This window comes from Diabrotica virgifera, chromosome 1 (assembly GCF_917563875.1).
Source record: "Diabrotica virgifera virgifera chromosome 1, PGI_DIABVI_V3a".
Taxonomy (NCBI): Eukaryota; Metazoa; Arthropoda; class Insecta; order Coleoptera; family Chrysomelidae; genus Diabrotica; species Diabrotica virgifera.
The window spans coordinates 202,131,278-202,158,942 of NC_065443.1; the positions used below are offsets into that span (position 1 = coordinate 202,131,278).

The 27,665-nt window shown below is 33.7% G+C and overlaps 1 protein-coding gene across 2 annotated transcripts in view; it reads right to left on the bottom strand.

Annotated features, from left to right (window-relative positions):
* LOC114325807 (transducin-like enhancer protein 4) overlaps positions 1 to 27,665 on the bottom strand; it is a 1,285,138-nt gene that overhangs the window by 930,355 nt on the left and 327,118 nt on the right. The window contains exon 2 of one of the 2 annotated variants that reach the window (XM_050641898.1): positions 20,502 to 20,537. The exons of the other annotated variant lie outside the window; for it this stretch is intronic. Coding sequence (XP_050497855.1) covers positions 20,502 to 20,537 — 36 coding nt within the window. The remainder of the gene's footprint in view (positions 1 to 20,501; positions 20,538 to 27,665) is intronic. 2 annotated transcript variants of the gene reach the window in all.

The window sequence follows — 27,665 nt, forward strand, 5'->3', positions numbered from 1 at the left end:
CTACACATCGATACGAGGCGATCTCAGTTATTGTTCCTTTTACAAAAATGGCGGGCATCAAAATGGCGACTATACATATGTAACTAAGAGCACGATAACTTTTGAACGAGACGTCAGATTTCAACCAAATTTGGTATATAGGTTATTTTTTTTGATGAGTAATATCGAGGTCTTGACCGGAAGAATCCGTTTACCAGAATTTGTGTTTTACTGTTTTTTTTTATGTAAAAATATGTTGTTTCTTTTTCAGTTCTTTCACCCTGTGTATATAAATTTTTCAAAAAGTTTACCGCAAAAATAAATTTTACCGCCATTGGAAAGAGTGTAAAAATATCTTTTAGGAAATATTTTGAACTTTTCAGTTGTGTTAATAACGTTCATAACGTATGTTCACATGTATGTATTATGTACTATGTACCTATGGGCGGCAGATTCATTTTGAATGCCAGCCATTTTTGTAAAAGACTAAATCTGAGATGGCCTCATATCTAAATTTGAATCCTTGTATGTGTAGTATGTGTGGTCCAAATTATATACTTCTACCATTAAATGCACAATAATTCTTATATTATTATTTGCACGAATCTGCCGCACATAGGTACCCTACATGTGAAGATACGTTATGCATTTATTAAATGGTAATTAATGTAACTGTACAAGAATTCATCTGTACTCAGTAGATATATCTTAAAAACACCCTGTAATTATCTACGATAATTACTTTCAGTTATTTATGTCATCATAACAATATTACAACCTTCATTCGATTATATAAATATTGTTATCCTAGATCACGATTCACTAATAATTGCAGAGTCAATTATAAACACTTTTCATGGTCGATGCTGAATAGGCATTTCTAAATATATAAACAGCAAAACTATAACAAGGGAATTCTTATTATTATATTAGACATTCGTCATTCTATTTTGGTGATCAGATGTAATATTTCCACATTAAAGATAGTGTCTCTTTCTACACGAGACGTTCTTTGGGTGCGGTGCTACCAGCTTATGCTCATGCGAGTGTAAATAAAACAACTCAACGAGTAAAAGCGTATCAATTATTCCACCCCTCGGATAAGGGATAACCACCCTCACCGGGAGAAGATAGCCTTAATGCCAGGGCTGTCATATGGCGATCCAAGACCAGGCGAGAACTCAGAACTAGCAGTCTAGAACGAGAAATGAGAAAACACGTCAATGTTCAGGCACCTAGACCACCTTAGACAACAGTGTGGTATGTAAAATGGATGGAGACATCAGGCCGACGCGGAGCTGAAAAGGGAATAGTATGGAGATGGAACATCGTGGGACAATGGAAAATGGACAATGCTATGGAACGTGCAGCGAGGACTTGTGATACGAACAAAGACGTGTAAAAGTGGTAAGTCCATATTAGCTATTTTTATGGTATTTCCTGATTAATATAAAGTATAAAGTATAAACACTATGTGCTACCTTAATTACATTAATATATGTTTCAAGTTTACCTATTTTTACTTAATTATTCTATTCTATTACCAATATTTATCAATATACAAAGATTTTTCTTTACCCTCATATTAAGTTATTATAGGACGCAATGATACAATTTTATATGATTTTTTTTTACATATTTATCAACGTACACTTTATCCTTGCTGACTTTTATTCTTTTATTATTTGACTACTGATTTTTAGTACATTTTTGCAATTTTTTTATGATTTTAATATTTGCTATCGTAAATATACCTATCAAAATAAATATACGATATACAGGGTGTCCCGAAAAGAATGGTCATAAATTATACCACACATTCTGGGGTCAAAAATAGTTCGATTGAACCTAACTTACCTTAGTACAAATGTGCTCATAAAAAAAGTTACAGCCCTTTGAACTTACAAAACGAAAATCGATTGTTTTCAATATATCGAAAACTATTAGAGATTTTTTATTGAAAATGGACATGTATAATTCTTATGGCTGGAACATCTTAAAAAAAATTATAGTGAAATTTGTCCACCCCATAAAAAATTTATGGGGATTTTGTTCCCGTAAACCCCCCCAAACTTTTGTGTACGTTCCAATTAATTCATTATTGTGGTAGCATTAGTTAAACGCAACGTTTTTAAAACTTTTTTGTCTCCTAGTATTTTTTCGATAAGCCAGTTTTTATCGAGGTACGGCTTCTTTTTCAATATATTTACGTAAAAATTTTATGGGGGTTTTGTTCCTTTAAATCCCACAAATGTTTGTGTACGTTCTAATTAAACTATTATTGTGGTACCATTAGTTAAACACAGTGTTTTTAAGACTTTTACCCCTTAGTCTTTTTTTTATAGGTCACCTTTTATCGAGATGTAGCTTCTTTTCCAAAATATACCTAAAAATGTAAATTATAAATAAATTCTCAGATTATTAACAGGTCTCTATAACCGTACTTAACCATATACAAATATGTTGTGGATTAGACAAATATTCAAAATATCTCGATAAACACTGACTTATCGAAAAAGTACTAAGAGGCAAAAAAGTTTTAGAAACACTGTGTTTAACTAATGGTGCCACAATAATAATTCAATTTTAACGTACACAAAAGTTTGGGGGGGTTTAAGGGAACAAAACCCCATAAAATTTTTATGGGGTGCACAAATTTCACTTTAATTTTTTTTTAAGATGTTTCTGCCATAAAAATGCCACATGTCCATTTTCAATAAAAAAATCTCTGAGAGTTTTCGATATATGAAAAAAAATCGATTCTCATTTTGTAACTTCAAAGGGCTGTAACTTTTTTTGTGTGCACTATTGTATATAGGTAAGTGAGGTTCAATCAATCTATTTTTGACCCCAGAATCTGTGGTATAATTTATGACCAATCTTTTCGGGACACCCTGTATAACAAATATACGCTATATGCATAATACATTTAAATTATTATTCTAACTACTTATTTACAAGGGTTAATATAACGTTATTTATTTTTGAATTTTTTATTACCACTGCAATTTTTACATATTTTTACCATATATTGACGTATTATTTTATCTCCATATTTTTTACTATATATCTATATACTACATATCTATATACACCGTAAGACTATCGAATTTATATTTTCGCTAAGAAGTGCAGAAGCTGGAAAAAAGAAAAAAAAATTATGTATAAATGAGTAGCAACAAAGTTACTTTGGAAGATTTTGTCAAAATAGTCGAGGAAATTGCACAAGAAATAGACAGGCAAAGCAGAAGAGTCTTAAAGAAAAAAGTTCCGAAATCTAAGGACATAAAGGAAGAAGTGACGACACAGCTAATTAAAGCTTATAACAAGTTCACGCAATTGACTAGGAAAAACTGGGAAGCACTTTCGGACAAACAAAGGGAATCGTGCAACAAATATTTTGGAAAAATCAGAGACAAAGTTATACGATCATTTCAAGCAGTAAATGTGAGAACAGTGGTTCCAAGTTCAATACATCAACCAATCGACAAGGAAGTTGAAGAGGAACAAAGCGATGAGGAAATAGAAGAAGGAAAAAGCGACGAGGAAGGAGAAGAAGAAATAATTAACGACGGAATAAAAGAGGAAAAAGGTGACATAAAACAAGATATAACAATATTAAACATGGCTTTGACAATCAATGAATTTTTGAATATCGCAAGCAAGATATTGCCCAACGAGTTCGATGGAAGCGCAGGGAAATTACAACCATTTTTAGACGCATTAGAACTACTTGGAAAATTGGCAGAAGGTCATGAAGACACAGCTGTAACGCTAATAAAAACGCGACTCACCAATAAGGCTAGAAACCTAATAACCACAGAAGATACGATTCCACGGATAGCTGAAGCACTAAAGAAAGAATTAAAAGGTGATAATCCGAAGAATTTAATAGCCAAATTAGCCAAAAAAAGGCAAGGGCATAGAGATGCAGCAGTGTACGCATCTGAAGTGAAAGAGTTAGCAGAACAATTAAAAGCAGCATACATAGCGGAAGGAATGCCACTTGACTTAGCAAAGAAATATACGACGGAAGCAGTAGTAACAACAATGAAACGAAACGCTAATGCAGAGAAAGCTAAGCTAATACTGGAAGCAGGTAACTTTACATCACCGCAGGAAGTAGTATCTAAATTTTTGTCGATCGATACGACTGAAGAAAATGCACAAGGAAGAGTCTTAAATTATAGGACAAACTACGAGAATAGGAGAGGACAACAGCAATACAGAAGAGGATACCATAACAAATATGACAGAGGAAGAAGAAATAACTTCGGACAACGGAACGAAGGAGAAGCAACGGACAATCAACGAAATTATTCGAACAGAGGATACAGACATTTTAACAATCAAACATACAGAGGAAACCAGAGAGGCGGACGTAACAGGAACGTAAGGTTACTAGAAATAGAGGACAGTCAAGAAGAGCAAGAAAACCATCAGTTGGGGTTTTGAATGAACAAGAAGTTGGAAGCACACAGGCAGAAATAAAATATAACATTTACAACTTCGACCTAAACCTAACGAAATTTGTACGAATGAAAACAGGAATTCTTGAAAACACAAGCACTTTTATCATAGACACAGGAGCTGACATTTCAATACTAAAATGTTCACAAGATTTTATGAAGGAACAGGTGAAACCAAACACAAAGGCGAAAATAAAAGGAGTCACTAAAGGAGAGTTGCAAACAATGGGAGAAGTTGAGACAACACTCGAAGTAAAAGGAACTCGATTCGAACACATCTTTCAATTGGTAGAACCTAACTTTCCAATTCCAACAGACGGAATCATTGGGAGAGACTTTATTTCTAACTTTCAATGTATACTAGATTACGCAAACCTTAAAATGCACATTAAAGAGGACAACGATTGTTACATTAGTACGAAAATTCTGGATAATATAGACAATGACACCATAATAATACCACCTAGATGTGAAATTTACAGAATCGTAAAAATTTTTCAAACGTTAAAGAAAGACAGGATAGTGGAACAGCAAGAAATACAACCAGGAATATTCATAGCAAGAGCAATTATTTCAAGTAATAATCCATACATCAAAATTTTGAACACAACGTACGAAACAGTAAATGTAGACGCAAGCACAATCAGGACGTTGGATATTAAACTATTCAATATATATAGGCTAGTCAACGACAGCAAGGACAGAAAAAAAGAATTACGAGAATCACTGAAATTAGACCAGAATACATACGAGACAACTTAGTATCGTTATGCGAGGAATATTCAGACATATTCGCCCTAAGGCATGATATGTTAACCTGTAACAATTTCTACGAACAAAAACTAAGAGTTAAAGACCAAACTCCGGTATATATCAAGAATTATAGGACACCTCATGCGCAAACAGAGGAATTAAATCGACAAGTACAAAACCTAAGAGACCAAGGAATCATAGAACCATCTACATCCGAGTACAACAGCCCAGTAGTACTGGTACCGAAAAAAGCTATAGATGGAGGAAAAGCATGGAGATTATGCATAGATTTTAGACAACTGAACAAGAAGATAGTTACAGACAAATTTCCATTACCAAGAATAGATTCGATATTAGATCAACTAGGAAGAGCAAAATGGTTTTCAGTTATAGACTTAATGTCAGGCTTTCACCAGATACCATTAGAAAAATCATCGAGAAAATACACATCGTTCAGCACAGAAAATGGAGCATTTCAATTTACCAGATTACCTTTTGGATTAAATGTAAGCCCAAATAGCTTTTCAAGAATGATGTCAATAGCATTTTCAGGATTAACACCAGACAAAGCATTTCTTTACATGGACGATATCGTAGATCGTAGTAATTGGAATATCCGAAAAACATCACTTAGACAACCTGAAAAAGACATTCGAGACATGTCGAAAATTCAATTTGAAACTTGACCCAGGAAAATGTCAATTCTTTAGAAGGGAAGTAACATATTTAGGACATGATCTTTCTCAAGAGGGAGTATCACCAGACAAAGCGAAGTATGCAGCAATTGAACAATATCCGACACCTAAGACAGCGGAAAAACAAAGAGATTTGTAGCATTTTGCAACTATTACAGACGTTTTATTAAAAATTTTGCGGAAATATGCAGACCACTCAACAAATTATCGAGGAAAGGAGTAGAATTTTCGTGGACCGAGGAGTGTGAAAAAGCATTCAAAAAGCTTAAAGCATCTCTGACGAAACCACCAATTTTAAAATATCCTGATTTCAACAAACAGTTTATCTTAACAACAGACGCATCCAATGAGAGTTGTTCAGCAATCCTAAGTCAAGATAACAACGGAATTGACCTACCTATAGCATATGCATCAAGAAGTTTTAGTAAAGGAGAATGTAATAAACCTATAATCGTTAAGGAATTACTAGCGATTCATTGGGGAATTAATTATTTTAAATGTTATCTATATGGAGCACCAACATTCAAAGTAAAAACAGACCATAAACCTTTGACACACCTATTTGCAATGAAAGAACCAACCTCAAAACTCACGAGGATCAGATTAGACCTAGAAGAATATGACTTCGAAATAGAGTATATAACAGGGAAAAGTAACTACGCAGACAGCCTTTCAAGAATAACATTGCATCAACTAAAAAACCTATACATAGACAACGCCCATATACTAGCTATAACAAGAGCTCAAGCAAAAGAAAAGGAGAAAGAAGCAAGACAAACAAAGGCTGAAAGTGAACTCGCACTACAGCCAGAAGCCACCAAACAGACAGTAAGGAAGGTACTAAATAATTTAGAGGCGCATAGACTACCAATTTTGTCCTTTGGAGCAGAACTAATCTCACCAAAACTGAGCATTAGGGCCAAAAACAAAATAAAATGCAGCAAAAGCATAGCCACAGGATTGAATCGTTTCGATTTAAACCAAGCGTTGGTACAGCTTGATAAGCTGGCGGTAGAGAATGCAGTACGTAAAGTAAAAATATACGTAAATGATATTATTTTTAAAATGTGCACAATTGATGAATTTATTAAAGAAGGAAATAAAAAATTGAAGAATATAGAAATATACATATGTGAAGTACCAGAAACAATAAAAGATGACAAAGAAAAACACAGATTAATAGGAGAATACCATAATCACCCGATGTTCGGAGGACACGTAGGGAATAACAGACTAATTAAGAAGCTAAAGGCAAGATTCCGATGGAAAAATTTGGAAAAAGACGTAAGAAAATACGTAAAACAATGCCACAAATGTCAAATTAACAAACCGAAAAGAACACATGTCGAAGAGTTCGTGATATCGGACACATCTTCCAAACCATGGGACATAGTATACATAGATACAATAGGTCCATTCACGAGAAGTAATGAAGGTAATAAATACTGTATCACAATGTTGTGTGAACTGACAAAATACGCGGTCAGCATACCAGTGTGCAATAAAGAAGCAGAGACAATAGCAAGAGGAATCTTTGATCATTTCATACCAACATACGGACTCATGAAGCAAATAAGAACAGACCAAGGCACAGAGTATAAGAACGAAGTAATGCAGGAATTAACAAAGCTATTAAAAATAGAACACAACTTTTCAACGGCATACCACCCACAGTCCATTGGAAGTTGCGAAAAACTACACAGAACGTTGAACGAGTACGTAAGAGCATTCATAGACGAAGACAGAGAAAATTGGGATGTGTGTTGCAGAATGTTCACATACTGCTACAATACAACCCCTAACGCGTATCATGGATACACACCGTTCGAACTGTTATATGGCAGGAAGGTTAACCTACCGGAAGACCTTACACATGAGATTCAACCATGTTACAATATAGATGCCTACTACAATGAGTTACGATACAAACTACAAAGCGCACACGAGAGAGCCAGAACCTTCTTATTAAAACACAAAAAAAGCGGCAAGAAAAGAATAAGCTCAAAGCAACACCACAACACTTTAAAAGAGGAGACCTAGTCCTTGTAAAAAGGGAAGAGAATGGTAAGTTTGATAGTCTTTATGTAGGTCCTTTCACGATAACAGAAGTAAATAACGTTAATTGTAAAATCAGAATAGAAAACAATAAAATCAAGGAAATACATAAGAATAGATTATATGCTTACAATCCGAAAACACAGTGAGTGACAAGTGTTACGAAACAATGTTGTTAAACGAACATTTTATATTATTTATTATTTATTATGTATTTGCGTAGGCTTAGGAAGTTTGTATATAAAATAAATTTTTTGTATTGATTACAACACAGTATGGGTTGGTAGCACGACTTGCAAATTTCCCTCCCCGTAGTCGGAAAATTCCTAAAAAGGGAAGGTGTACAAGAATTCATCTGTACTCAGTAGATATATCTTAAAAACACCCTGTAATTATCTACGATAATTACTTTCAGTTATTTATGTCATCATAACAATATTACAACCTTCATTCGATTATATAAATATTGTTATCCTAGATCACGATTCACTAATAATTGCAGAGTCAATTATAAACACTTTTCATGGTCGATGCTGAATAGGCATTTCTAAATATATAAACAGCAAAACTATAACAAGGGAATTCTTATTATTATATTAGACATTCGTCATTCTATTTTGGTGATCAGATGTAATATTTCCACATTAAAGATAGTGTCTCTTTCTACACGAGACGTTCTTTGGGTGCGGTGCTACCAGCTTATGCTCATGCGAGTGTAAATAAAACAACTCAACGAGTAAAAGCGTATCAATTATTCCACCCCTCGGATAAGGGATAACCACCCTCACCGGGAGAAGATAGCCTTAATGCCAGGGCTGTCATATAACTAAAGAGTTCAAAATATTTCCTAAGAAATATTTTTACGCTCTTTTCTATGCCGGTATTACCTTTTTAAAAAATTAATAAATACAGGATGAAAGAATTGAAAAAATAAACAACATATTTTTACAAAAAAAAAACAGGAAAAACACAACTTCTGTTCAACCGATTATTTCTTTCAAGAGATCGATCTTATACATCAAAAAAAGAACCTATATAACAAATTTAGTTGAAAGCGGACTTTTCCTTCAAAAGTTATTGTGCTATTAGTCACATATGTATAGTCGCCATTTTGAATGCACGCCTTTTTTGTAAAAGGCAAAATCTGAGATGGCCTCATATCTAAATTTGAACCTTTTTATGTGTAGTATATGTGGTCGAAATTATATGCTTCTACCATTAAATGCACAATAATTCTTACATTATTTGCACGAATCTGCCGCACATACATAGGTACATGTCAAGATAAGGTATGCATTTATTACTTGGTAATTAACATAACTAAAAAGTTCAAAATATTTCCTAAAAATAATTTTCACGCTCTTTTCAATGCTGGTATTAACTTTTAAAAAATTAATATATACAGGGTGAAAGAATTGAAAAAAAACCAGATATTTTTACATAAAAAATCAGGAAAAACACAACTTCTGGTAAACCCATTCTTCCGGTTCAGGAGCTCGATCTTATTCATCAACAAAAGAACTCATGTACCAAATTTGGTTGAAGTCGGACTTTTCGTTTAAAAGTTATCGTGCTATTAGTCACATATGTATCGTCACCATTTTGAATGCCCGCCATTTTTGTAAAAGGTAAAATCTGAGATGGCCTCATACCTAATTTTGAACCTGTATGTGTGTAGTATATGTGGTCCAAATTATATGCTTTTATCATTAAATGCACAATTCTTATAATATTTGCACGAATCTGCCGCACTATTTGCCAAGATTTCAGACGTTTCATCCGGCGACAGATCGAAAAGCGAGTAACTTTGCAGATATATGTACACCTCTTAGATAAAAAGTACCTCACAACTATCGGTGCCAATTTAACATCATGTCTGTTTGATGTATTTGTTGGAATGCTCAAAAAATTGCATTCTTTTAGCTCGTTGTATAGTTCACCTTTTGCCATCGGTGCGATTACTCCCGTAATGTTCGCTCGCCCTTCAGCACTTCGAAAAGAGCTACGATATTAATTTTGAGAAGCAATCAGATGTTTTAAAACTTATATCGTGCATTGCTGAATGGAATAAAAATGAAGCTTCTTTAGCATCAATGGAAAGTTCATTTTCTGTGGGTTCGGTATGTTTGAAAAACGATGTTATGGAAGATGAGCTTTGAGCTTGCAATGTCACTTGCGCTGGCCTTGTGTTTCGAGGACTTTAGATGGTCCTTGATCAACAGCCGGGGTGTCGATGTTGTTCAAGTTTGACCGGAACGCTAATGCAAACCGTACGGTAAGCCTAATTATATCTCAACAGTGCAAAATTTTGCAGTCGCACACAGCAAAGCACTCAATTGAAAATAAAATTGTTGGAATTCAACTTTATTATTTTTGATAAGTGTTAAAATACACATGTGGGGCCTTTCTTCATGGGTGAGCCAATTCTTAGAATGCATTAGGCCGATACACTCTTACCTAAAATTGCATAAAGTATCATGTTACAGGGGATGTGAATGCCAGAACTGTATGTTAGTTCTACGTTCGATATTTAGTCTGTAAGAATACATCGTAGAATAAACACGTATCTTAATTTCTTTGTATATTGTAATATTACGGTTTTCGGTTAAAATAAAATAGTTTGTCTACCTTTTATTTGTACCTTTTATTATCTGCTATTTCTAATAGGTTCTGGTCTGGGCTCAGTTACGTTTTTAGCTCACCTGTATTAAGATAATAATTAAAAGTGTACAGTCGCGAAGTTTTCGTGTTAACCGAATACATAATGGCGAAAAGTGCGAAATATAACGTCGAAAAGTTGAACGGCCAGAACTATCAGTCGTGGAGTTATTTAGTGAAAATGTTGCTCATCAATGCTGATTTATGGGAAATAGTTTCGAGTGAGTTACCATTAGAAGCAGACCGAAGCAGTTCTTGGAAAAAAACAAAATGATAAGGCTTTGTCAACTATAGCCTTACTTGTTGACGTTAATCAATTAGTGCATATCCGGAACAGGGAATTCGCGCGCGATGCGTGGGTAGCGCTAAGGGAGTATCATCAGAAATTAAGTTTGTCTAGTATGGTATTTTTGTTAAAGAAAATCTGTAGGCTATCGCTAACGGAGAATGGTGATATGGAAGCACACATTAATTTATTCCTAGAATCGTTGAATAAACTGGCCGCCTTAGGGGAGGAAATTAAGGACAGGTTCTCAGCAGGAATTTTGCTGGGAAGTCTTCCAGACCCATACAGTTTTTTGATTACAGCGCTGGAAAGTAGGCCATCGAGTGAATTTACTCTAGAATTTATTACGAGTAAATTAATAGATGAGTACAGGAGACGTCAGAGAGCTTTGGCAAGAAGTCAGGAGGAGTCGGTGATGAAATCAGTATACGAGGGTAACAAAAATAATGGTACTGCAAGGGCAGAAGCAAGGCAGTGTTATTTTTGTAACCGTAAGGGCCATTTTAAACGAGATTTCTATAAGTACAAAGCGTTTAAAAAGGAAAAGGCCAATAAAGTCACTGAAGGTACTGATGATGCATGTTTTATGGTCAATTATAGCTCAAGGGACGGAAAAAGAGATTCTGCTTCGTGGTATGTGGACTCAGGAGCTTCGAGCCACATGGTTAATTACAAAGGATTCTATACCCAATTTGACGGTAGCAGAACGGGCGTTGTAAGTTTGGCGGAGAAAGGGCAATACTCCGAGGTTCAGGGTATAGGGACAGGACTTATTGAGTGTGTGACTGGATCGGGAGTGGAAAATTTAAAAATCGACAATGTGTTGTATGTGCCGGGATTAGACTCAAATCTGCTTTCGGTGAAAAAGCTAACAAGTGCGGGACATAAAGTGCAGTTCGATAAAAACGAGTGTAAAATGGTTTTACGCGGAAAAGTCGTCGCGAGTGCGTTGCCTTCACCGGACTTATACAAACTTTCAACTGTGGACCATGGATTGAGTGTTTTGGAGCACTCCAGCAACTGTCAACATACATGGCATAGACGGTTTGGACACAGGGACATGGATGCAGTCAAACACTTAATGGAAAAGAAAATGGCAGTCGGGATTGATATGACAGACTGTAGGATTACGGAAACTTGTGAATGCTGTATGAAAGGTAAAATTTTACGTAAGAGTTTTCCAAAATTTTCTCATAGCAATACATTTAATATTCTTGACTTATTACATTCGGATATTTGCGGGCCCATGAAAACTGTTACTCCAGGGGGTGAACGTTATATTTTGACTTTAATTGATGATTTTTCTAGATATACAACTATATATTTATTAAATCATAAAAATGAAACGGTAAAATGTATAAAAGAGTTTATAGAATTTACGAGTAATCAGTTAGGTAGGGTTCCAAAAGTAATTAGATCAGATAGGGGTGAAGAGTACGTAAATAATAATTTAAGGGAATTTTTAAAGGGTGAAGGTATAAAAATTCAATATACAGCAGGGTACTCTCCAGAACAGAACGGGGTTGCAGAGAGAAAGAATCGATCTCTAGTTGAAATGGCTAGGTGCATGTTAATCGATGCGGGTTTAGCAAAGAAATTTTGGGGGGAAGCGATAGTGACAGCCAATTATTTGCAAAATCGATTACCTACTATAAGTCGAAAGAAAAACGCCCTATGAATTGTGGCATAAAGTAACACCGAATGTGTCGAATTTGCAAATATTTGGGTCTACGGTTTATAGTCACATTCCCAAAGAAAAAATGAAGGATAAATTTGATCCAAGAGGTGAGTCACTGGTATTTGTAGGTTATTCTGATAAATCAAAAGCATATAGATTGTTAAATGTAGATACAGAACGTATTACAATTAGCCGTAGTGTGGTGTTTTACAAGAGAAATATATGCGTCGAGAAAAAGGAGGCAAAAAGTGAGGAAATATCCATTAGGTCCATGATGAAACGGAATAAAATAGAGCCAAACGACGTAGAAGACAGAGAGGTTGCAAATTTTGAAAACACGGAGGAAATAGAAAATTCTACGGATACATCTAACACCTATGAGAGCTTAAGTTGGGAAGAATCCCATGACGATGACGGTGATTCTAACTATCAATTAGATACAGATCTCGATATACAGAATTCAGGTGATCGTAGATCTAGCAGAGTAAATAAAGGTGTTCCACCTGAGCGCTACATAGCAAAGTTGACAGAACTCCAAGAAGTAGAACCATGAAACTTTAAAGAAGCGCTTGAAAGAAGTGATAGTGAAAAATGGAAGCAATCTATGGAAGAGGAAATCACGTCATTAAGGAAAAATAAAACTTGGGATTTAATACAAGCACCAAAGGCAAAGAATATAGTCTCATGTAAATGGGTATTCAAGTTAAAAACAGGCGAAGATCAAAGCTCGAAGAAATACAAAGCACGGCTGGTAGCAAGGGGTTTTAGCCAAAAATTCGGCGTAGACTACGATGAAGTGTTCGCTCCGGTTGCGCGGCAAGCTACTCTTCGAATTTTGTTAACAGAGGCATGGAGTAAAAAACTCATAGTAAGGCATATAGATGCAAAAACTAAAAACAGCCTTTCTAAATGGAGAACTGTCAGAAGAAATTTTTATGAAACAGCCTGAGGGATTTGAAGAAAAGGATACAAGTTTTGTTTGCAAGTTAAATAAAAGTATATATGGTCTAAAACAATCTGCCAGAACTTGGAACCAAAAACTTGATGAAGTTTTATCTAAAGAAAAGTTTTGTAAAATCAATATTGATACATGTTTATATATCAAGGTAATAAATAATGAAAGGGTTTACGTACTTATATATGTGGATGACATTTTGATAGCAGCAAAGGATATACAGGTAATTGATACATTTGAAGATAAACTAAAATGTAATTTTGAAATAACAAGTTTGGGATTATTACAAAATTATCTAGGTATGAAGAATGAAAGGTGCTATCAAGGGATATATAGTTTAAATCAAGCCAGTTATATTGACAAATTGCTGAACAAGTTTATGATGAAAGATGCAAAAGAGTCGAATATACCGCTGGATCTTGGATATTATAAGCTTAGCAGAGAAGTAGTAAAGGGGGCCTGTTTGACTAATTCAAAAATAATTTTAGTTGCGAGGGGATGTTGGAATTCAACTTTATTATTTTTGTTAAGTGTTAAAATACACATGTGGGGCCTTTCTTCATGGGTGAGCCAATTCTTAGAATGCATTAGGCCGATACACTCTTACGTAAAATTGCATAAAGTATCACGTTACAGGGGATGTGAATGTCAGAACTGTATGTTAGTTCTGTGTTCGATATTTAGTCTGTAAGAATACATCGTAGAATAAACACGTATCTTAATTTCTTTGTATATTGTAATATTACGGTTTTCGGTTAAAATAAAATAGTTTGTCTACCTTTTATTTGTACCTTTTATTATCTGCTATTTCTAATAAAAATATTTAAATACGATAATCAATAGTGAGCTAACTACAGATAAAAATTAAAAATAAAGCGGTAAGCGACCTCAGACGTGAACGGAAATTGTTTAAAAATGGTAATGACAGAAAATAGTGCTTTAAAAATCAGTACTAGATACGACTAATAATAACACTCTGTTTCTATACATAAATTTAATAAAAACGTTCTATTTTAACTCACTATAATAGCTACTTGAAATAATCTCAACCGTTTTTTAACATTCTAGTAGCAACATTTAAAATAATTAATATTTATGACGAATCAACTCTCGGACTCATTTATAAAACTATTAGTAAGCCATTGCGTCGCTTTATGAGCACTAAAAATTCTATTCAGGTCCACGATCGTTTCGTTTCTAACGACAATAAAATAAATTTTATCAGTCTTTACGTTAACTACTACAATTTTATTTCTGTAAAAATCCTTGACCGAAAAAGCCACTGGCACTTTTATTTATGGGTGTTTGGAAAAGCGTGAGATTCTGTAACGAGATGTTGGCTGTAAAGGAAATGGCCGTACAAATAGCATGTAGTGAACAAAAGGCAATGTATATTAAAGGTTTGTATTTAAACTTTCTTGTTAATACACTACTGGGAATAAAAACGGTAGAGTAAGTCGTTAGATGGACAGGAAATTGTTGACTAAAGAATAAAAAAAAGAAAAACTTTTTTATTGCGATGTGTGATTGTTAAATTTAAACATCAAATATTCGAAAATGACCAGGGGCGAATTATATTCAGTTTTTTTCATTTATGAACTAAAAATTAAAGATTGTAGGTGTAAAAATTTCACCAGATATGGTGAAACTGTAACGTCTGTATCCAGAGTGGGTGGTTACAAACCGCCCGGTGGACGGAATCTATGAAGGAAGGCAACGGGATACCACCTTCATTACTTATTATCCCAAGAGAATCACAGTGACGTCATTTAATTATAAATTTTCCGGAGTTACAAACAGTTCCCCAATCGGATCTCCGGGGGGAACACAGCTAAATGATAAAAGCCTAACCCAATTGAACTTACGAAGTAAAATGAAGATAGGAACATGGAACGTGCAAAGTTTGTATGAAGCTGGGAAGCTGACTAACATAATCCAAGAAGTAAAGAGATTGAAGATAGATGTCTTGGGGATAGCAGAAACATGGTGGCCAGATGTAGGAAGGTGTGCTGTCGAAGGGGCAGTTATGTACTATTCTGAAAACCAGCATAAAAACTACAGAAAGGGAGTAGGTATAATAATCACGAGCAAATTATCTGCATCGGCAATACAGTTCTTCCCACTCTCAGACCGTATGGCCTTACTCAAACTGAAAGCCAGTCCAGTCAATATCAACATAATTCAGGTTTATGCCCCAACATCGGACTAAACAGAAGAAGATATAGAAATGTTCTACGCAGAACTTAAACAACTACTTAGTAACGTTAAGAGACATGAAGTAAACCTCATAATGGACAACTTTAATGACAAGATAGAGAGAGGTAGAGACGACTATTTAATAGGCCCGATCGGCCTGGGAGAGAGAAATGTCCGAGGCGAACGACTATATCAATTTTGCCAAGAGGAAGATATGAAAATATCTAATACCTGGTTCAAGATACCACCTAGACGCTTATATACATGGAAAGTCCCAGCGGACCGCCCCGAGAGTATAGTTCGAAACCAGATCGATTACATAATGGTTAACAAAAGATTTGGATCATCAATAACTAGAACTTGTACATACCCTGGCGCCGATGTCCCATCAGACCATGTCCTTCTCTTAGCAGAAATAAAAATCACTAATATGAGGAGACGCAAACCAGAACCAACAATAGACTATGCTAAACTTAAAGATGAGAATACCAGAAGAGAATTAAGTATGAAATTAAACAAAGAACTAACAAAGAATACAAAAGTAGAACTAGAAAGAGAAGTTAATTTGGATAACACATGGAGAGCCATAGAGGAAACAATGACGGATACAGTTAAAAAAGAATTCGGTTATAAACAAAAAATACAAAAGAAAAGTTGGATGACTGACGAAATCCTGGCAATGTTCGAAGAAAGAAGAAAACATAAGAACCAAGGGAACCGAGACAAATATCGAGAACAACAACAACGCATAAGAAGAGAGATAAGAACGGCAAAAAATAAGTGGCTAAAGAAACAGTGTGAGGAAATGGAACAGTTACAAAAACAACATGATGACCACAATCTATTCGTACATAAGAAACTAAAGGAGGTAGCTGGAATATACAGAAAAAAGAAGTTTTCTAACTTAGAAAATGAACAAGGAAAAATGGCACAAGATGATAGAGAGAGAGGAAACTCATATGGGAAAATACATCAAAAATCTCTTTGCAGACGAGAGGCCAGAGATAGAAGTCGTTCAGGAACAAGTGATAGATATTAACAACCTATCTGGTCCCGAGATCACAACTAAAGAAATTACTAGAGCAATAAATACCTCGAAAGACGGGAAAGCAGTTGGACCTGATCAAATTCCTGTTGAGTTACTCAGATTGTTAGATGAAGAGGGAATTACGATACTCCAAAGATTTCTCAACCAAATCTATAAAAAAGGAAAATTCCCTGCCAATGGCTTGTATCTACCTTTATCCCTTTGCCAAAAAAGAACAACGCAACAAAGTGTCAAGACCACCGACTGATAAGTCTGATGAGCATTCTTTAGAAATATTCCTCAAAGTTCTTCACTACAGAATCTCCACAAAATGCGATAAGGTTATTGATTGCTCACAATTTGGATTTCGAAAAGGCCTGGGTACCAGGGAAGCACTGGTTGCAACCCAAACCCAAGTGCTAGCTCAGAACTGCTACGATCAAAGGAAATGTGCTTTATACATTATGAAAAAGCCTTCGATCGAGTACAACATCATAAACTCGTACATATACTAAAACAACTCGACATAGATCAAAAAGACATTCGTTGCATAGAAGCTCTTTACTGGAATCAAACAGCTGTCGTCAAGGTGGATAATGAAACAACGCAAGCTCAAAAAATTCTCAGAGGTGTAAGACAGGGATGCATTCTCTCCCCACTACTGTTCAATTTATATTCAGAAAGTATCTTCCAGGAAGCTCTTGAAGACTGGGATTCACAAAATGCTATATATGGTCGGTGCTCCTATATGGCATGGAAGGATCGACTTTAAAAATAAACACAATAAATAAGATAGAGGCATTTGAGATGTGGATCTATCGACGAATTCTTAAAGCTCCCTGGACCGCAAGAATAACAAATGAAGAAATCCTGAGAAGAATTGGTACAGAACGGCAACTGCTATGCACAATTAAACAGAGAAAAACGGCACCTAATTATAAATGAAAGATACCAGTTTCTGCAAACCTTAATTTAAGGAAAGATCGAAGGAAGAAGCGGAGTGTGCAGGAAGAAAATATCATGGCTCCGTAATGTCAAACAATGGACAGGACTAAAAAACATAGGAGACCTAATACATACTGCAAGGGATAGAGAAAAATGGTCAAACGTGATCGCGAACATCCATTAGTGGATTGCATAAGAAGAAGAAGAAAGAAGGTGTAAAAATAAGGTATAGATTTAACTACATCAGTGTTACACTTTTTTTGCTACAATTTTCAAAGGAACAATTTGGTGTACCACTACACTATTAGAAATATAAGATAATAAAAGGTACAAATAATAGATATAACTATTTTTGAATACCAAACTGAACCGACTGAATACCAAACAACAATATTATAACACAGTTCTCACATTCATATGTAACATGACACCCACACTTTTACACAAGAGTTCTGTGTATCGAATTAACTTTTATGATTGTGGGAAGTCGCCGTCCACACTCTCGCCGAAGTCGATCGAGGTTCAACAAGTACGTGAGTGTAGACGGCCACCTTGTGTAACTTTGCCTAACTTCGTTCTACTTCCGAAATCTGTCGGTCTGGCGCGTCCGAGTCAAAGGGATCTTTGTCGGTATCGCACCGCTTGAATGTGTTCCTCGCGAAGTAGAACGAGTGTGTAGAGAGGCACTTCGGAGTTCGGTCAACTTTGGCGAAGTAACTTCACCGAGAGTGTGGAGCCCGTTTAAAACGCCATCCACACTCTCGCCGAAGTCGATCGAGGTTCAACAAGTACGAGAGTGTAGACGGCCACCTTGTGTAACTTTACCTATCTTGGTTCTACTTCCGAAATCTGTCGGTCTGGCGCGTCCGAGTCAAAGGGATCTTTGTCGGTATCGCACCGCTTGAATGTGTTCCTCGCGAAGTAGAACGAGTGTGTAGAGAGGCACTTCGGAGTTCGGTCAACTTTGGCGAAGTAACTTCGCCGAGAGTGTGGAGCCCGTTTTAGACTCCAACATACACCTCATAAAGAAACGACTTAATGTAGCACTTCTACACTTTTTCACAACTAGTGTTACACCTAAAAACAAAGGAACAGACCTATTATGTCTTACTTGGGCTTTGGCTGTTTTATGTTCATATTTTATATGAATTATGTGTATAATTCTTCTATATTGTTTGTGATGAAACAAAATGCAACAGGACTTTGTGATGGATGTAAATTAAACTATACTTGTCTACGTCATGGTTATGATTGTTCAGAATATTTTTGGATAATTGATAACTTGTCTGATTCACTTGCTTGTTATTCGGTTTCCTATACAACTATACAGTATGTACAAAATTTGTAATGCAGTATATTAAAGTACATACCTACATTAGTCCAGAGAAATAAGATTTTTCTCGTGACACATCCCCCTCCAGGCCGAAACCAAATTTTATTGAGTAGTATGGACATCTATATTAATAACCTTTATGTTTCCTGCAGCCGATTTTGATGATACACATAGTTATAAACAAATGAAGATCAAAAATCGGTAAATTTTCGTCTTTTTCGTCTATAACCAAAAAGTTAGGCATTTTAAACAACTTTGAGAGTAAGAAACTCATACATTGTCTAAAAAAATTCAATATGGCGTTCGCTGAATATGTCTATCCTTATTGGTTGCTTAGAAAATTGCAAAATAAATCTTAAATTTTGAGTTTTTATAAATATTCATAACTTATGTAAAAATTAACTTAGAACCTTCTTATTATACGAATTGCTGAGACTTCTGGTACTTAAATTATATTTTAAATTTCAAAGCAATTGGTCAAATAGTTTAAAAGTTATTTAATTTGTTTATCCCAAATTCATTTTTTTTGCAACACTATAAGTCAGAAAATTATGAGGTTACAGTAAGAATTCTGACAGTTTATGGAAGAAGAAAATTTACACTATTGACTTAATTAAAAAAAAATGACAAATATTAATTTTAAACACTGTAAAATTATTTTTCAAAAACACGTCGATTTTTTGCTTACTTATAAACAATTAGAATAACTTTTTAACCGTCACCCGTAGAAAAAATATTTTTTCATATTTGGAAAGACTGAATTTTTATACACATTTAGGAAGAAAAACAATTGTCGATGAAGTTGCCCCCCCCCCTTTTTTTTAATGCACATGTTTTTGCAAAATAATTTTGCAGTATTTAGTATTACTTTTTGTCATTTTTTTTTAAATTAAATTAATAGTATAAATCTTCTTCTTTCATAAACTATCGAAAGTATTACTGTAACTTCATCATTTTCTGACTTATAGCGTTGCAAAAAAAAAATTAATTTGGGATAAACAAATTAAATACCTTTTAAACTATTTGACCAATTGCTTTGAAATTTAGGGTATGATTTAAGCACCAGAAGTCTCAGCATTCCGTGTAATAAGAACGTTCTAAGTTAATTTTTACATAAGTTATGAATATTTATAAAAACTCAAAATTTATGATTTATTTTGCAATTTTCTAAGCAACCAATAAGGATAGACATATTCAGCGACCGCCATATTAAAGTTTTTTATATGATTTATGAGTTTCTTAGTCTCAAATTTGTTTAAAATATGTACTTAACTTTTTGGTTGTAGACGAAAAAAGCGAAAAAACTATGTATATCATCAAAATCGGCTGCAGAAAACATATAGGTTATTAATATAGATGTCAATACTACTAAAAAAATTTGGTTTCGGCCTGGAGGGGGTTGGGTCACCAACAGGATATTTTTTGTCCTTATTTCTCTGAACTACATATGTAATCTAATCTAATCTACTTACTCCTTTATTTAGGTTCCTGTAATCAACGGGACTCACCTGAAACAAAAAGATAATGATTTAAATAAAAAAAATGATATTATTATCGAGGGCATAAATCTTTTTTTTGTTAATATCGGTAAATAGCCTTATGGACAAAGCAATTTACACTAAATAGTCTAAAATCTCGTATTTTTCTATTATAATATTTGTCAGTAACCGATCTGGTCTCAACTTTTGTGGACGAGAAGTTCTGAACTCTGTATGGACTCTTCAAGCAATCAATATGGTAAAGCCACAAAAAGGCCTGAGGTCCAGATGATATAAATACAACCGGAATCTTCTCGGAAGACTGGCTTAGATCGACATTTATACCCATACCCAAGAAAAATAAAGCAAATTATAGATAATCACAGTTTAGATTAATCCTGAAAATTCTAAGCAGAATTGTAGCGACAATAAATTTGGTTTTCGTATAGGTACAGTTTGTAGTTTGTCAAACATAGAAAATAGTTTGAAGGGAAGCATTATTTGGCATTCAGATAGTATTACACAAAATGTCGAGATCAGCGAAAATACGTGTTTCACAGTTTTATCGACTACTAAAAAGCGTTTGATCGAGTCAAACATATAGAAATCCTAATACAACATGATATAGACCATAAAACTATGGCTCTTATTAAAAACATGTATCGGGATCAAATGGCGATCAAAAGCTGTGTTCTTTCTCCGCTATTATTGAATAAAACATCTTTCAAAAAGCCCTCGAAAATATTCAAGGAGGAATAAAAATCAACGGAGAATACGTAACAACTAAGACACTCAGACGATTAACAAAAGTAATATCTTTCACCCATACACCAAATGCCAACATTAATATTCATATCTATAATAAACAAACAGAACCCGTACAGAGATCGCAGTATCTTGGTAGCTGGATAACAAACGATTTTGACCACGAGGTCAAAATACGAGATTGTATAAAGTATGCTAGATCTGCTATTCAAAGAATGAAGAAATTCATCATACAATCGAACCTGCTTATTAGAATACCGGTTATAGGAATATCCCGGGTTAAGGAGTAGATATTTGAGGTCCCGAAACGTGTTTACTAGCCACCAACGTTATTAGAATATCCCGCTTATAGGAAAATTTTGCTTGCTACGAAGGCTATTCCAACATGCGGGTTCGACTGTACTCTAAACTTACATTATTTAACCTTATCATTGAAGATCCAATACCAATTTGTAAAGACATTCATTTATTCCACGCTGTTATATGGAGTGGAACATGGACCCTTGGAATTACAAGTATGAGGCGGATAGAAAACTGAGATGTAAGTTTTCGAAGGATCCTGAAGATCTCTTGAACAGAGCACGTAGCCAAAAATGAGGTGCTGAGAAGGATGGACACTGAGAGAGAACTCCTAAACATTGTAAAAAACAGAAAAACGAGTTATGTAGGACATATTAACAGAGGAGAAAAATACAACTTACTACAACTCATAATGGAAGGAAACGTGGAAAGAAAAACAGGTCCAGGAAGAAGAAACTGCTTGTGGCTGAAAAGTGTAAGGGACTGTACAGGCATGGAAACTTATTCATTATTGAAAAAAGCTCAAAATAGAGAGCAATTTGCTGTAATGGTCTCCAACCTCTAGTAATGGTAGGGTACTTTAAGAAAAAGAATAATTACTAAGCAATGATATCATTTTGATATCATTTTTTACTTCAACAATACTGGTCGTGTTATACATACACATACAGTGAGGACGTTTGAGTTGGAATAAATTAATTTTCTCGAGAATGGGAGACTCTGGAGATAAATCACGAAACACGTCGATTTTTATTTTTAAATTATGATTTTTTTGGCATATATATCATACTAGTGACGTCATCCATCTGGGCGTGATGACGTAATCGATGTTTTTTTAACTGATAATAGGGGTCGTGTGATAGCTCATTCAAAAGGTTATTCAATGCTCTATTCACTCATATAAACATTAACATCATTTTTTATACATAGTGTCAAAAACAATTTTTTTTGAATTAAATTAATGGAGATAAAAAGAAGAATGTATATAATTTATTTAATTCGAAATACATTTTACTGTTGTTCGAAAACAGAAAAAAAAATTTATCTGATAAATATTGTTTTTCGTTTAAATTAAATATTAAAGCTGCCACCCACCTGCCTCTTAGCAGTTTGAACATTTAATTTTATGCTTGAAAATTATTCCTTAAAAAGCAATGTTTATTTCTAAAATTAACCTTTTTTTCTGTTTTCTGACAGCAGTAAAATCTATTTTGTCTTATACAAATTACATACATTCTTCTTTTTGTCTCAATTAATTTAATTCAAAAAACATTTTTTTTGACACCCTGTATAAATAATTATGTTATTGTTTATATTAGTGAATAGAGAAATGACTAACTTCGAATGAGCTATCACACAACCCCTATTCTCATTAAAAAAAATCATCTCAGATGTATGACGTCACTAATATGATATAAATGTTAAAAAATCGTAATTTAAAAATAAAAATCGACCTGTTTAGGGACCCTATCTAAAAAATCACCCATTCTCGAGAAAATGAATTTATTTCAATTCAAACGTCCTCACTGTATATCTGATAGAGTAGGTTTGCTGCCATCTTGACCGTGTTTATTAGTAGTATCAACACCATCATCGTCATATTTCTAACAAAAAAAAACATAATTTAGGCATAGTTAGACATTATGAATTCTTATTCTTTACAGGAAAAACGCCTTTTCTGCGGGTGGAGGAAATTCTTGCCTAAAAACATGAATATCATTTTCTTGTCTGCATGCTTCTGTGGGAAGCTGACTTTACATAATAACAAGGAATTTACTTAAAATATCCATACTAGATAAGACACAAAAACGATTTTGTCCAAAAGATCTCTTTAGGTCGTGCTATAAAGAAGCTGGTAAAATGACTTACAACCGTACTACTATCTTAGTGCGGCAGATTGGTGCAAATATTATTAGGATTGTGCATTTAATGATAGAAGCATATAATTTGGACCACATATACTACACATACAAAGGTTCAAAATTAGATATAAGGCCATCTCAGATTTTACCTTTTACAAAAATGGCGAGCATTCAAAATGGCGACGATACATACAGGGTGGGGCATTAGTGTGACAAAGTCCAATTACTCATTTGCCGTAAGAGATACGAAAAAAAGTTATTTAGGTAAAAGTTGGGGCACACATAGTACCATAATTTAAAAATATCTTTAAACATACAGGGTCGTCCGTATTGACAGGGTGACACAAACTTATGTTTTTTTTAATGGAACACCCTGTATATTTTTACATTTTTGGATTTTTCTCGATGTTTCCTTTCTTAAAATATATGGTTTTGTAATATTATACGAGGTAGTTTAAAAGTTAATTACGTTTTTTTGTTAATTTCTTAGCAAAATCTACACCCTGTAGAATTTTAGTGATTTGACATCAAATTGTTATTTTATGTTCAATCAAACGATTTTTAATATAGTCTACTATTGTTAAACATTAACAGTATAGCGAAATGTTTAATTTTAGTATACAGGGTGGGTCGAAACTCGGAATGAGTATTTTCTGAGTTTTCTTAAATGGAACACCCTATATTTAAGTATTGTAATGAAATGATATTTTATGATCATTTTTTAGTTATTAAGCATTCCCTATACCTAAGTGCTTTAATTTGTAAGTTATTCGTGATTCTTTAAGCCAAACATTGAAAAATTACTTTTCCAAAAATTATTAATTTTTGGAAAAGAAAATACATCATAATCTAGTCTGATCCTTAATTTAGTACTATTGGATGAAATATCCAAATAAATTCGTAGTTAAGGTTGTTGGTGCGCAAAATATTAATAAAAACATACAATATTCTACCTAGTCGGCTATGACATTAATTTCCTTAAAAATTTGACATACTATTTTTATAGATCCAGTTGCTTTGTTACCATTACAAATATGTATTTTTCTTATGAGAAACTGATTAATAAGATTTTGGTGCTAGTGGAATATAACAAAAATGTGCTACTAGTAATAAGAATTTTTCATCAGAAATTCCCTGATAGACGACAACTAAGAACATAAACGTTTAAAAATATACTAGAACGGTTTCAACGGACTGATCACTTAGACTATGATAAATCTGCTCGAATAAAAACTATTGTAAGTGAAGAAAACAGCAATTAAATGTAATCCTTAGTGTCACTGAGGATCTGCATATTAGTACAATCGTTCTTACAATCTAAGTATCTAGTCTGTTGAGACCGTTTTAGTATACTTTCAAAAGTTTCTCTTTTTGGTTGTCGTCTATCAGACAATTGCTGATGATAAATTTTTATTGCAAGTAGCTCATTTTTGTTATACTCTCCTAGCACAAAGCCATTTTAATCCGTTCCTCATTAGAAAAACTAATATTAGTAATGGTATCAAATCAACTGGAACTATATAAATAGCATAATGTCAAATGTTTAGGCAAATTTTCTGTCATAGCCAACTAGGCAGAATTTTGTATGTTTGATTCATATTTTAAGCACCAACAACCTTAACTACGAATCTATTTAGATATCTCATCCAATATTAATAAATTAAGGATCAGGCTAGATTATTATGTATTTTTTTTGAAAAATTACTTTTGATTGGATATTTTCACGGCTACCTAATGAAATTTTACGTATTTTTTGTTGCAATTAATGTTTGCTTAAAGAATGACGAATAACTTACAAATTAAAGCACTTAGGTATAGGGAATGCTTAAGAAATAAAAAAGTACCATAAAATGTAATTTCATTACAATACTAAAATACAGGGTGTTCCATTTAAGAAAACTCAGAAAATACTCATTCCGAGTTTCGACCCACCCTGTATACTGAAATTAAACATTTCGCTATACTATTAATGATTAACGTTAATAGACTATACTAAAAATCGTTTGAATGTAAATAGAAAATTTGATGTCAAATCACTACAATTCTACAGGGTGTAGATTTTGCTACGAAATTAACAAAAAAACTTAATTAACTTTTAAACTACCTCGTATAATATTACAAAACCATATATTCTAAGTAAGAAAACATCGAGGAGAATCCAAAAATGTAAAAATATACAGGGTGTTCCATTTAAAAAAACATAAGTTTGTGTCACCCTGTCAATACGGACGCCCCTGTATATTTCAAAATATTTTTAAAATATGATACTATGCGTGCCCCAACTTTTACCTAAATAACTTTTTTTCGTATCTCTTACGACAAACGAGTAATTGGACTTTGTCACACGAATGCCCCACCCTGTATGTAACTAATAACACGATAACTTTTAAACGAAAAGTCCGACTTCAACCTTTGGTATATGGGTTCTTTTTTTGATGTATAAGATCGAGCTCCGGAACCGGAAAGATCGGTTTACCAGAAGTTGTGTTTTTCCTGATTTTTTATGTAAAAATATGTTGTTATTTTTTCAATTCTTTCACCCTGTATATATTAATTTTTCAAAAAGGTAATACCGGCATTGAAAAGAGCATAAAAATATTTTTTAGGAAATATTTGGAACTTTTTAGTTATATTAATCACCATTTAATAAATGCATAACGTATCTTCACATTGTAGGTACCTACCTATGTGCGTCAGATTCGTGGTAATAATAATATAAGAATTATTGTGCATTTAATGGTAGAAGCATACAATTTGGACCAAACATACTATACATACAAAGATTCAAATTTAGATATGAGGCCATCTCAGATTTTGTCTTTTACAAAAATGGCGGGCATTCAAAATGAATCTGCCGCCCATAGATACATGTGAATATACGTTATGCATTTATTAAATGGTAATTGACATAACTAAAAAGTTCAAAATATTTCCTAAAAAATATTTTTACACTCTTTTCAATGGCGGTATTACTTTTTTGAAAAATTTATATATACAGGGTGAAAGAATTGAAAAAGAAACAACATATTTTTACATAAAAAAAACAGTAAAAACACAACTTCTGGTAAACCGATTCTTCCGGTTCAAGACCTCGATCTTATTCATCAAAAAAAGAACCTATATACCAAATTTGGTTGAAATATGACGTCTCGTTCAAAAGTTATCGTGCTATTAGTCACATACGTATGGTCGCCATTTTAAATGCGCGCCATTTTTGTAAAAGAAACAAAAACTGAGATGGCCTCATATATAAATTTGAACTTTTATATGTGTAGTATTTGTGGTCCAAATTATATGCTTCTACCATTAAATGCACAATAATTCTTATAATATTTGCACGAATCTACCGCAAGTAGGTACATGTGAAGATACGTTATGCATTTATTAAATGGTAATTAACATAACTAAAAAGTTCAAAATATTTCCTAAAAAATATGTTTACGCTATTTTCAATGGCGGTATTACCTTTTTGAAAAATTACTACATACAGGGTGAAAGAATTTAAAAACAAAACAACATATTTTTACATAAAAATTAGGAAAACACAACTTCTGGTAAACCGATTGTTCCGGTTCAAGACCTCGATCTTATTCATCAAAAAAAGAACCTATATACCAAATTTGGTTGAAATCGGTCTTTTCGTTCAAAAGTTATTGTGCTATTAGTCACATAATATGTCGGCTTACTGCCAAAACCAACCAACTCCATTTTAAAAGTTTTGGGAAATCTACCTTTTAAACTTTAATTTGAAATTGAAAATAGACTGAATTTAAAAAAATTATTTAATAACTGAAAAATATTTTTGTCATATTTTTCAATTATTAAATCATTATTTAAATTCAGACGATTTTTCATTTCAAATTAAAGTTTAAAAGGTAGATTTCCCAAAAATTTTAAAAATGGAGTTGGTTGGTTTTGGCAGTAAGCCGACGAATATGTATAATAGCCATTTTGAATGCCCGCCATTTTTGTTAAGAGGGAAAATCTGAGATGGTCTCATATTTAAATTTGAACCTTTATATGTACCTATAGTGTATGTGGTCCAAATTATATACTTCTATCATTAAATGCACAATTGTTTCACATATCGGCTGCACTATCTAAAATATAGAAAAAATTTCAATTTTTAAAGAATTTGGTATTTCTAAGTTTAATATTTGGAATTCACAGAGGACAGACTGTACATACATTCTACTTCCACATACCTGAAGCCAGCCATCCCATTAAAGCC